This window comes from Furipterus horrens, unplaced genomic scaffold, assembly GCF_987537825.1.
Source record: "Furipterus horrens unplaced genomic scaffold, mFurHor1.1.pri manual_scaffold_5, whole genome shotgun sequence".
Classification (NCBI taxonomy): Eukaryota; Metazoa; Chordata; class Mammalia; order Chiroptera; family Furipteridae; genus Furipterus; species Furipterus horrens.
In genome coordinates this window covers 24,944,073-24,956,929 of record NW_028327175.1, presented here as the reverse complement: position 1 = coordinate 24,956,929, position 12,857 = coordinate 24,944,073, and the positions used below count along the sequence as shown (strand labels likewise).

At 43.8% G+C, this 12,857-nt stretch overlaps 1 protein-coding gene across 1 annotated transcript in view; it reads left to right on the top strand.

The window, feature by feature from the left end:
• Positions 1–12,857, top strand: part of TRIO (trio Rho guanine nucleotide exchange factor) — a 329,457-nt gene that overhangs the window by 239,553 nt on the left and 77,047 nt on the right. The window contains exons 32-33 of the mRNA XM_090276222.1: positions 1,150–1,292; positions 1,889–1,988. Of these exons, the coding sequence (XP_090132348.1) occupies positions 1,150–1,292; positions 1,889–1,988 (243 nt within the window). The remainder of the gene's footprint in view (positions 1–1,149; positions 1,293–1,888; positions 1,989–12,857) is intronic.

Below are 12,857 nucleotides of genomic sequence, written 5' to 3'. Positions count from 1 at the left end.
TTTATTTACTTACCCATTACCACCCTACAGTAACTTTAAAGGCATATGTTCTAGTTAAAGCATTTTATTTAGAGCGTTGTCAATTTTAATTTCCTTTCCCACCATGGGCTTTGGCTTTCTAGTTTCCAAAACAAGGCCCACCATGAGAAAGTGCTGGGTTCCCCTCCCTTTTGTGATCTCATCTACAATCCCCCTGACGATTGTTTTAATCATTCACAGGGAATTATGTGTATATCATAGGAGGTTGATGTTCTCCGTAAGGAAATTAAAAACTGTTACTAAGGCCCAGGGCATGTAAAAAGGAAAGACACACCAGCCTTCCTGAGGCACAGTGGAAGAAAAAAATCTCGAAGAAGTGGTGCCATGTGTGTTCATTCAGCAGATGCTATTGAGTGTCTACTATGTGTCATGTTCAGGGAGCTTTTCTCCACCATTGTAATAAAGTTGAGGCAAATGCACCACATGGAATTGGCAGTAGGTTTCCCTGGTTTATTCTAGTGGTTTATTCCAATGTATAAGCAGAGGAACATTGATGCAGATCTTGGGGGCAGGCTCCGCCATGCACTCTGGGAACTTCAGGTCCTTCACCTGCTGCTGATGTGACCTCGGTGCATTTCTGATGCATCCCCACCACAGTCCCTTGAGGATAAGGGAGGCCTGACACCACGTGATGCTTGTGGGAGTGCGGAGAGGGTGCAGGTACAGAAGTGCGGCCACTGCAGTTGTTGTTCAGTGAGCCATGGGCGGGGCAGCATGACGCGTTCAGGTCCCATTGACATTTCACCAGCCACTGACCACTACTCATGGCCTAATAGCCTCAGAGAAGCTTTGTTTCGGGGTGGCTGTGTTTTCATATTTTCCCAGGGCTGCTTTCAAGTTCTTGGGGCCAGGGAATGATTGATGACTAAAATATCCAGAGCTCTGAAATAACTTAAATGCTATAAAATAAACATGATTTTGATGAAAAAAGTGTTCAAAACAGGGCCCATTGATTTGATGGCACATTAAACATCGGATGTGGTTGCTTTGCTGCTGGAAAGTTATTTTTTAAATGGGGAACTCCAGGAATGTGGGAGACCTGCCTGTGGTTAGCACAGGACCTGGAAAGGGTCCCTTCTCTGTCCTGATGGATTCTCACACATCGTTCAGGCGTCCAGCATAGAAAACAAACAGGACTGGATCAAGCACATCCGGGAAGTGATACAGGAGCGGACTATCCACCTGAAAGGCGCCCTGAAAGAGCCCATTCACATCCCCAAAACAGCCCCGGCAACAAGACAGAAGGGGAGGAGGTGAGTGTGCTGTGGGGACTTTTTGGTAAGTTTGTTTATTCAGTAGGGAAGGAACAAGGCAATGTTAAGTTAATATTTTTCAAAAATTGTCAGACATTTTGAGGAATGTGTTTCTTTTAAACATTGTTTATATATCACATTCTTAGCAATGAAATTGCTTTATCAAGACAAGACCCTGCTTCAGCTTAAAGTAAGTGAAGGGCTAGGCACAAATGCCTGGTCACTTCCCTTTCCCACTCAAGTGTGAGTATGGGCGTGTGTGTAAATCATGCATGTGGCCTTGAACAAGTTACAGTATCTAAACATTTTTGTTTCTCATTTCTAAACTGGAAATAATCATATCAACTGTATTTTATTATGTGAATTGAATGGAATGAGATATGTTAGATACCTGGCCCAGCACCTGGCAAAGAGCCTGTGCTTAGTAAAGAGTGATCGGTTCTCGTGAGGGCAATGGTGGGAGCAGCAATCATGATGACTCCTTGGCGCATCTTTAAACAAATCCATTCTTTCTCCAATGACTGATGGAAGGTCTTCACCAGTCTTGAAAAACAAATCCAGCAGAGTCAGAAACTCAACCTTTCTTGTGTCTCCAGGGATGGAGAGGATCTGGACAGCCAAGGCGATGGCAGCAGCCAGCCTGATACAATTTCCATTGCCTCCCGGACATCTCAGAACACACTGGACAGTGATAAGGTGAGCTGCAACCAGCCTTTCACTGGGGACGCGGATGCAGCTGGTCTAATGTGAAGGAGACTCCTTCCATCTATAAGTGACAGTTGTCATCAACATTTTCAAATAGCTGTCGTGTGCTAAGAGTGGGGCCAGGACCTGGTACCAGGGGAGAAGACTTGGGGCTGTCAGAGTTAGAAGACATTTACACTGAGGATTCAAAAAAATCACTTGCCTGTCCCAGTACCGTTACCTGATTTTCTATCAGGGTGTCTCGGGCAGTGCATTTAAGCTTTCTCATTTTATATTAAGCAGAAAAACCTATTATTTTAAAATAGTATTACACAGAGCCCTGGTACGTGAAAGTGGAGCTATTCTGATTGATGAAGCAGGTGCACCGGCCTCCTCCCCCTTGGCCCTGAGGAGCCTTCTATTGGGTTGGCCAAAAAGTCTTGTACATTTTTCCGTATGATGGCTCTAGTAGTGCTTAGTTGTCTTTAACTTAATTCAAAAAATTTTTGTTAGATTGTATTGTGACAGCTGTCATATCAGCGTGCATTTAAAAAAAAATTAAAATCGGTGAATTTTTGTGCAGCCATTTTAATAATGAAGATGGAAGAAAATACAATGCTTTTGGCATATTATGCCATATTATTTCAAGAAAGTTAAAAACACAACTGAAATGCAGAAATAAAGATTTGTGCAGTGTATGGAGAAGGTGCTAGGACAAAACAAATGTGTCAAAGTAGTTTGCAAAGTTTCTTGACACTATTGACATTTTAGCTAAATAATTCTGTGCTGTGGGGCTGTCTTATGCATTGGAAGATGTTTAGCAGCACTCCTGGCCTCTACCCACTACAAACCAATTGCGGGAGATAGCCCACATACTCAACATTTCCAAATCAATAAAGTTATTGGTGAAAATGAAAAATGTATCTTTTATGGAAAAAAATGTAACGGACTTTTTGGCCAATACAATAGAAACAGGAAGTGTGCCCTAGACTGGGCCTGCACGGGTGCTACCGAGACAGAGCTGATTTGTATCAAAGCCTACAGTGGTGGCTTGGAGTACCCCATGATTCTGTCTTAATAGAATCAAAACACCTACAAAATAAATTGAGAGGAGAAGCTGGATCCTGGGCTTACCTGATACACAAATGTCCTCCGTAAAAGCCAGGGCATTCATCTCAACAAAGTCTCCTGTTTTACCTGAAATGAGCACCTTTTCTGTCCTTCCCTAGAATGTGAGACCAAATTCAAAAAGAAAAAAGAAAGAAAGATTATTTAATAATAAAAAGTGGTTTCATTTAACTTAACATTATCGGTTCAGGATTCCTGGGTTTCTTGCTGCCTGAGCCGAGCTGTGCTTTCCTATGTGAGACCCTCATCCTGGTCGTGAGATGCAGGAGCTCTTTGCAAAGCTCGTTCATAGGAAGGGAGTGCCCTGACTTCCCCATCATCCGAAAGTGATTGGTGACAGAGAGGAGTGTCCCATATCGGGGTTATTTTCAGATGGCAGTTATTACAGTCCCAGACTTTGGTCTTTTCTCACTAAATTTTGCAGAAGAATTCATTGTGTTTAATGTAATTTCCAAGACACAAGTTAAGTAGGTTTTAAAATACTGCCTTTCTACAATGATTTCATTTTCGAAATCCTTCTAGTTTGAGTAATCAGTTGTTTCTTATTCTACTTTTTGAGTTCACTTAATAATAAGTCCGAGAACTTCAAATGCTTAGAGTATCAGGACTGAAGAATAAAAACAATGTCTCATTTCATTTTGTTCAGAGCTCAGTGTATTAGCATTCAGCACATACTTCTTGCCAGTGGTAATAATGAGGAATAAGATAAATTACATGTTCAGGCCTTTAGTTCTTAATAGCATCTCTCCCCACAGCCCCACACCATAGCCCTTAAGAAAATAAAGTTTGAACTTGAAAACATTTCATTAGAGTAATTCTGATTATTTTCTTTTAAAAAATAGTAAGTGAGGTGATTGAGTAAAATACTCAGTTTACATAAGAATTATAGTAATAATTCTTAGTAGTTACAGGAAGTAATAGGGGCTCCGGTTGAGGGGAGCGGCACCTTTGTTCAGACTGGCACAGCCTCACTTTGGCTGAGTCGTCAGGCCCAGAATTCACATTCTTACCAGATACATCCTCATGGATCTGGTCTGGGTTTACCTAGAAATGAGTTTAAAGTTTAGTTTTTTAGAAGTTATTTGACATTGCCAACGAGATAAATAAATGTAAAAAGTTCTGCATTTTGGAAGGTGCGTTAAGACTTTTTTGGAGGTTAGTCTGAGAAGAACTGCTGACTTTGTTTTTTCATGCAGTTTATATATAAATGGGTGGTGGTGGGAGACTGGAAATGCCCCCTGGATGTGAGAAGGGGCTCCCAATGTGCCTTCTCAAGTGTAGAGAGTTCAGGTGCTCGCACTGCGGTGCAACCCCAGCCCCCAGAGGTGTGGCCGACCAGAATCCACAGGTTTGCCACAGAAATAAAGCTCTGTTCCAGAGTTGGGAACTGCGGAACAAGTTCTGCTTCAAGTCTGTTATGGCATAATAGGCTTATGTGAACTTGGACCTGAGTCTGCACCACTCCTATAGAAAAATCAGGCATTATCCTAAGGGCTGTTGCCATTAAAAAAGCAAATTCTATTTGTAGTCAACCAAAGAGGAAGAATAAATCACTAAGAGAAAAGTGTAGGTCTGCAGAAATTGATCATTCTGCCTAGGAGTTTACTGGGATATTAGAATTTTTGAAGAAGTGCCTATCAGATATTTTATCCATGGAGGCAATTCACTAGTTTCTATTTATCTCATCTAATGCATTCTCTCTAGGCTTCGTTCCACAGCTCAGTAATCCCTGCAGGACCACTTCTGTGAAGACAGCCTCTGTCCCCACCTGAGTGGAGCTGTGACGGAGCCTGTCACTCAGCAGCACTCAGCTCAACATTCTCATGATTCTCACCCATCTTGAAGTAATGACATTCCAAAACTCAGTTTTATGTTAAGTGGGCGCAGCATGTATTTGCTTTAATACCCCTCACTGAGACTGTAAGTCCTTAATAGGTTTAAACATATGAAAAAGAGATGAAATATCTTCCTAAGATCTTAGAATTTCGATGGGTTATCTTCAGTTCTTGGGATCTGCATTGGGTGAGGATAAACAGCATGTGAGGCTTAGTAAGGGTAAGTCAGCATTTGGGGCTTGGAGAGAACATGCACCCACACCAGGCCTTCTAAAGAGAAGGCGCGTGTTTGCTACCCCGCACGCCTGCATGGGGTGTGTGCTCTGCTGGGGAGGTTTCTGGTAGCCATCTCCCTGTTCATACATCTCTGGTAGAGCATTTTGGGGTCAGTAGATGATTCAGGAAAAACATGTTGAAAATTAGGAAACTGCATTCTTTCCTGAGTCAGTTTGTAAAATGCACAGTTTCTCTGAATGAGTCTTCAGCAGAAAATCTCCTCTTCCTCTGAGGGCAGGAACTTTTCTTATGTCTCGAGGTCCTTTCCACCGTACGTCTTCCCGGTTTATACAGCCTCTGATGACACAGGTAGATAGATCTGCTAAGGGAAACTACTTCATCATTTTCTGCCTGTGTGACTTAATCTAGGATGTCTGTTATGAGTTACTTGTTATCATGGAATTCGATTCCATTTCAGAAACTGGGTGGGGGATGTTTTTGACTCAGCCTCTTGGAGAACTATGAAGGAAAAGTTATCAGCCCAGGGCTGTGTAATTCTCAGATGAGGCACAGAAGGTTTTGGGTGGGGTCTGTTAAGGAGGGGCTCCCGGAGACGCCCTCTTTCCAGGGAGCGCTGTCAGGAAAGTGGAGGAGGCTGCGCACAGATACAGACCACATGCCCCCCAAACACGTTCCTTTCTCTGAAAACACCAGTTATAGAAGATGCCATCTCTTTGTTCCACAAGTGAGTTTAACACCGATTCTTGCCCATATCCATAGATAGCACTTATACCAATAAAATGAGCTTGTGAAAGTATAATTTGGGTTCCAAAGAAATCAGGTGCTTGCCAGACCCTTATCTCATTTGTCCTGAGCTTGTCCCCGGAGGTGGGGAGGAGAGCAGGAGCACTGAGACAGCCTTTGGGGCAGTGAGGAAATGACAGAGGCTAGATGACCCTCCCAGGGCCTCTCAGCACTGCAGCGCCGAAGCCAGAAATGGAGTGTGGATTTAATTACTGTCAGTATCTAGACCTCGTTATTTCACACCAGAGCTGACTATGAAATTAAATATTTTTCAGTGTAATAAAGAAGTATTTTTAAACTTTTTCTATCTCTGCCTTATTATTAATCTGTGATTTATTTCATATAACAAAAATTTATATCATGAGGAAAATAAAAACCATGGGATCAAACATAGGCTACTATGGAACAGAGCATCTTGAGGTCAAGGTGAAAAACCTGGCCAGGGCAGGGTGAGGTGTGGATGGAGGAAAGCTGGCCTGGGCCCGCAGGGGCAGGTAGGAGCATTCTTCCAGATCTAAGGTGATGTAGTTCTGATTTTTAGAGAATGGGAAATTCAGTGGAGACTGATATTTGGCATGAAATTCCCCGAGCTTAATATGAATATATGAATCCACATATTTAAAACTATAAATGGTTACAGTTACTCTTAATAAAGCTATAGCACTGTGCTGGGGACCTGAGATTTCATGTAGTTTAAAAAGTCGACTTTCTCTGTGAAGTGACCTTCTACATCACAGACACTGGGTTGGATTTACGGAAGTTGCAGTGTTGAGATAGTATATAAAGCAGTTAATGCCGATCCTTTTTAAAATATGGCTGAGGGCACGTTTTTGAGAAAGGAGACTTGTCTTCAGCCTACTTAGATAACACCACCTTCTGTCATTCTGCCTCCATCCCTTGCACACGCTGGCACAGAGGAGGAGCGAAGGTGAGCCCTGGTTCGTTGCTCAGCCCTCTCTCCTCTGGCAAAGGTGCCAAAAGGAACAGGGCACCTTCGCTCAGAGGAGACACCTCGCCAGAGCTCTCCAGTTCTCCCAGGACCTCCTGTAGGGTTGGTTGCTCCATGTAGGCATGAAATTGAGTCATTTTAATTCAGAGCCTTTCTATATCATGGCACATAGTTTTAAGCTCCTCAGACAGAATCCTCTGGTCATCTGTTAACCTTCTCTGTTCAAAGTGTAACAGGGTACAAGCAAGCAGGTCCTTGAAAACATCATTTCCATCAACATTGTTTAGTTGGAACGTTGATGATGTCGTAGGAACCTAACTCTTCCGTATCACGATTAGCCTGTGGTAAAACTGGTTTCATTATACCTCATTGCACTTAAAGTCACAAAACCTATCAGCGAGTTACATGAGAAACTTACTGTAGTTCCACAGAGTATTTAACATCAAATAGCAGGTAGTTAAGAACAAGGACGTGCTCACCAGCTGATAGCGGGCTGTGCTTCTCAGCAGCTGGTGGCCTTGGGCAAGTCACTCTCTGTGCCTCAGTGTCCTCATCTATACATGGGGATAATGTTACCCCATAGGGCTGTGAGCGTTAACAATGTGTAATGTGTTTAGAATCGAGCCTAGCAGCCGGGATGATGGACTGCACCTGGCGTTTGTTTTCTCCTTTGACTAATCTTTGTTTTTTATTTTGATAAGTGACTGTGGCTTTTTGTCGTTTTTAACCAGCTTTCAAGTGCACTCATAAAACCACAAAATTAATGTGGGCTTTGATAATTCTAGTTACTCAATCAGGAAAACAAAATTCTCCCCTGCTGAAGTAGAATGCCTCAGTTCTAAGAAAGGAAGATTTTTTTTTTAAACAAAGATTTGGTAGAACATAACAGAAGTGTTTATAAGAGTACTGGTTCATTGAAAAGTGCTTTTTAATGTACATTTTACACTACTGATCAGGGTTGCTCTTGAGGATGGTGGCCCAGTTCTGATTCAGATTTGGGGTGGGTGGTTTGTTCCAGCTGTGCTTCCTCATTGTGCAGGCACGGTCAGCTGGTTAACTGGCTCTCAAATCTGAATTCTTCAGATCGGTGTCCCATCGTTACAGACAGAGACTTTCAGGTTAACTTTTCTGGATGGAAGATTGTCATGCTCACTCAGGAAGTGCAGTAAATGGGTGTCTTTGGGTTAAGGTGTCCTAAAGAACTTGTTTTTTTCTTGGGTCTGGTGACAAAGTGGTGCAGGTGGTTTGCCAGGATCTCCTTCTTCCCAGCCCTCATTCCTTTTTCTGCGGAAGAGCCTGCAGTCCCCTTCAGCATGTGCTGGCATTTCTCACTCGAGTGAGTTCAGAAGGAGGGGAAAGGCAGTCATTTCAGCTCTCTGCACCCTTGAACCCCCGTGCAGAATTGCTGTCCTCTCTCTCAGATTTGCTTAACTGTTTACATTTGAAGTTTGCCCTTTTAGTTGTATCTTTTACATTTAACTTCCTTACATCTCATTTTCCATTCCACCGCACGTGTATCACACAGCCAAGGAAGCCTTCCAAGAATTGTTTTCATGTCAGAAAATCCAGGTGTGATTGTGTTGGTAAAGAGTAAGAGGATTAATGTCTGAATGCTATACTCACTGTTTACTGTATTTTCTGGATAAAATGTTGGGAATGGTAAGTTGCTGCTTTATAAAATATTTTTCTTACAGATTCTTTATTTGGTGATGAAAAAAAAATCATTACCTTAACCATTCTTCAGTTCTTACAGATTTCTTTGTGTACCTCTGAAGTGTGAGAGATGATCCAAATTGTCCTCTTGGAAACTCAGTGGCAGGCTTGGGTGAACACTTGTGTGAACTTGGTCTCTGGGTGCGGTGAGCACAGGGACCTGCTGCTGACGTCATTAAGACGGCTGCTATTAAGCCCACGCCTCCCTGAGGTTGCCCACCCAGAGCTCGGAGGGGTGAGGCTGTGGGGTATCATTCGTTTCCTTGGAGAAATTGTCCTGACTCCCGATGGTTGCCTTTCCCTTGTTGCCGTTGCCAGCGTTGGGGCTGTGCTCCCCAATCCCCTTAACCAAGCAGCCAGTCTCAGGCCTGCTCTGTGCAAAACCTCCATGCAACCGCAAGACCCTTTTCGGAGGTTTCTGAATGACTGCACTATGTTGGGCTATAGGATGTGACGGTTCACAAGAGTTGACACACTTTGTTCTTTAGGGGGGAAATGGCTTTTATTAGACCACATTCCCCCTTTCCTTTTGAATCACTCTCAGAAAATTGCCAGACACCCACCTGCAATCGATCTTGGGTTCTTAAAGTAGAATCACTTACAGAGCAGACTGCGTCATACGCCAGGCCCGTTGTAAAGAGCCCTCTCTTCCTCAGGCGGAGCGTGCCCCAGCACTCCTCTGGGAGCCTGGCCATTCCAGCCAGGTGTTTGCTCTTGTCTCTCAAGAACTGTATGTTCTGGTATCATAAAGGTGCCTCATTATAGTATGCTGGGGAGGGGGCTCTCCGAGGAGCAATGGGGTGAGAAACCCCATCCGTGAAGCAGTGATACCACTTGGTTTCTCCAGGAAACATAAAGTAAAACTCTTGTATGTGCTGATTGTTGAAGGTTCACATGCCTGTGACCAGGGATGAGTATTGCATTCTTTCGGGCGAAACACAGCAATGTGTTCACTTTCAGCCATTCTGGAGGAGTTTCAGGCCAAGGGACCCTGGTTTATTTGGCAAGTAGTCTGTGTGTCTGAGTCATCGGTGTTCCCCTTGGCAGCCCTTTTAAGGGGACATGGGGTGGTCTAGAGGAGGTCAGGGTGGTGTCCAGGGTCTCTGCCCCCATTAAGGCCATTTTACTGTCATGCTTTTTAGTCACCATGTTTTTTTTTTTTTAAGGTGAAAAGCAGAAAGGTTTTTTCGAAATTTGTCTTGTGGTGTGAATGTCACAGCAGTTAATATGAGTCATGGAATTGAGATTTTCATAACTTGCAATCCTAAACTACATGCATGTGTTTGGAAGCCCATGACAGAAGTTAATAACATGTACAAAAATAAAGAAGATACTTTGAAAACTTTCACAAGGCATGATTGGAAAGTAAAAGTGAATTTTAAAATAGATAAGTGGAATGGTAACTCAACATAGTGATGAAATGGGGTTACTGGGGGTCAAAATGTCATTGAAAGCCAATAAGACCCCTGCCACACTTAATAATGTATAATATATTGTCTGAACTTTTTCTAATGGGACTGCAGTAATGATTTGCATCGCTTCCTCAAAATAGTTATTTTAAGTCCTTTATACAAAAATCTTATTTTTTTAAATTTGCAAACCTGGTTTTAAAGAGAGGTTTTATAATAAGAATTTTAAAATGTTCACATGTGAACATTGAAACAGAAATCCACAGATGTCTTTTCTCTGGACTAGAAAACATCCATTTAATCCTCCCCTTAAAGATTTGAGCAGGAGATTCTTGTGGGAAACGTCAACTGATTCTTAGGGGTAAAGCCAAGAAGATACATCTTTTCTTTTAATGATAATTTTAGCACTGTTTGAAAACAGTCTTCTGGTACTAGATTCTGTTAATAAGTTCTCTAAAGCCTTTGAAAAAGAATTTTAACTCAGTATGCAATTCTTTGTCAGAACAGGCTTGACTTTTATTTCTCATGCTCTGTCAAGTGCACAGATGTTTCCAATAGTTTTTTATTACTCTGTAAGGGGCTAAAAAAAACAGTGCCAGAAATCAGGTCTAGCTTAATTCTCCATGGGCAACCCCCTTCTCCCTTCCCACCCTTCCCCCATCCACTGAATGCACCATGTGCCTTTGAGCAGTCTGAAAAATTAATAAAACTCGAGAACGAAATGGCCAAGGGCTGGTGACGAGGTGGTGTGTCTTGCAGTTGTACTTCCCAGGGCTGGTGGTGGACAAGTGTCAAGGCAGCGTGAAGGGCCCTGGGCGGGGGTGACGCGCTGGGCGAACACATGCACAGGCAGGCAGCACAGCAGCCATAGGAATTGCAGGTCCTGCAGGGTCTTGGCAGGCTGGACACCATGTCAGGGCTGGGTCCCTGCTCACGGTCTCCCAGCAACAGGAAACTGTCCTCCTTTTTGTTACAGGAAGTAACCGATTCCATCACAGGGGTTTCATGGGGAAAACACTTCTCCTCACTGGGCCTCTAGCTTTCACCTTCTGACATTAGCATCCTTGGTTGTTCACTGAGAAATGTGTAAGATTTGCAAGGATTTCCCACAGAGCAATTTGTAAAATTTAGAAGGGGATTAAACATTTGTGAAAAATTCCCTTTGTGGCCTAGCAAAGACAATTCGTTTTGTCATGTCTGTGCTTTTTTACGGAAGAGTTTGTTTTGGTTTGGTTTCTGTGGTTGTCCAATGGACATGTGTTTCTTATTCTAAATATTTAAACTTTCTCTGGAAAGACAGGCTGTTAGACCAGGACGGTAATGAACAGCACAGAGCAGGACAGAGGGCTGGGAGACACAGTCTGGTGTGGCCAGGCAGTCCGAGGACACTGAGGGTCGTTAGCCTGAGTAGCAGGCTCGGTTCCCAGTCCTCTGCAAGTGGACTGGGGCTGGGTGGCCTCCCTGGGCCCGAGATGGCCCCCAGCAGGACACCCCGCCATTCCTTCCTCCCATTCGCTGCGGCCCAGCTGTCTACTCTTCTGTCCTTTACCTTCTCTGTGCTGATGTCCTGCAGGAAGGCTGGGTGCATCTCAGGTTAAACCCAGGCAGGGTTAGCTCCTGAAGTCACAGGGAAAACACATGATTCGTTTTGGTTCTTCAATGCAGCGCCACTTTTTTTTTTTTTTTTTTTTTTTTAAGAACAAATCAATTTTGCCTTTTTCGCTTTATCAAATGTTTGACTACTTGCTGGATTCATACATCATGTGTGCAACGTAGGCTTTAGGAGACGCTACCCAACAACTTCCTTGCACAAACCCTGTGCCTGCCATGGTTGGCACCGGGACTCAGCAGTGGCTCTCCCCCACGGAAAGTTCACAGAGGAATGACACAAACCTGCTCTCTGGTGCTGGGGGCATTCACACACATAAACGTATAACCCAAGACAGAGCTCATTTCAGAATTGAGACGTAATTTGCTTATTTATAAAATGCTAGGGTGATCAATACAGAGTGGTGTCTCAGAGAAATTGATGGTGAGGTCTAAGCAGAAGGGGTAGCATGGAGCATGCAGGACCCTCCTCAGAAGGAGGACACAGCCACTGGGCTGGAAAGCACACGGGGAGAAGCTGCTGACTGTGCTGGCAACGTGGGCTGGGGCCTGGTTGTGGGAACCTCGAATCCTGTGCTGAGGAATTTGTGCCTGAGGTTCTTGAATAAGAGGATGACATATTCCTATGGGAGGGTCCACATTTCAAAATGGGAACTGGGAGTTGTGCTGAGATGGCCTGGAAGGTGAGCATGGAGTCCACCAGGGAGGCCACTCAGGAGCGTCCAGTCGAAGGGAAAGACATAGGGGTACAGACCAGAGGAGGGCCTAAGAGTTAGTGGAGTTTTGATAGACAGAAAACAGGAGTGAGCTTAGTGAGAGAAGAGAAGAAGGGAAAGGACTTTCAGACCAGAAAATACGTGGCATGTGGAAAATAAGCCCGTGCTCATAGAGCACTTGAAGCGTGGAGTGGGAAGAGAGCCTGCAAAGGGGTTGGGGGACATATGGCACAGGGTCAGGAGTGTCCTGAGGGCTTTAAAGAGTGAAAGGCATTGCTCCAGCCTGTGTTTGGGATTTTGAATCTTTTCGGTCTCCCTGCCATGCGTATAAGAGTTCACAGGCTGACAGACAGCTCGGGGAGCCCAGACACCAGATCTGGAACAAAACTCATCCCATTTTATCAACACGTTTCACAATAATCCCCCAGTGGCCTTCAAATCAAATTTTTATTAGTTTTTCCTAAGTTTAAAGCTCAGTATATAGCACTTATAGTGGATAATAA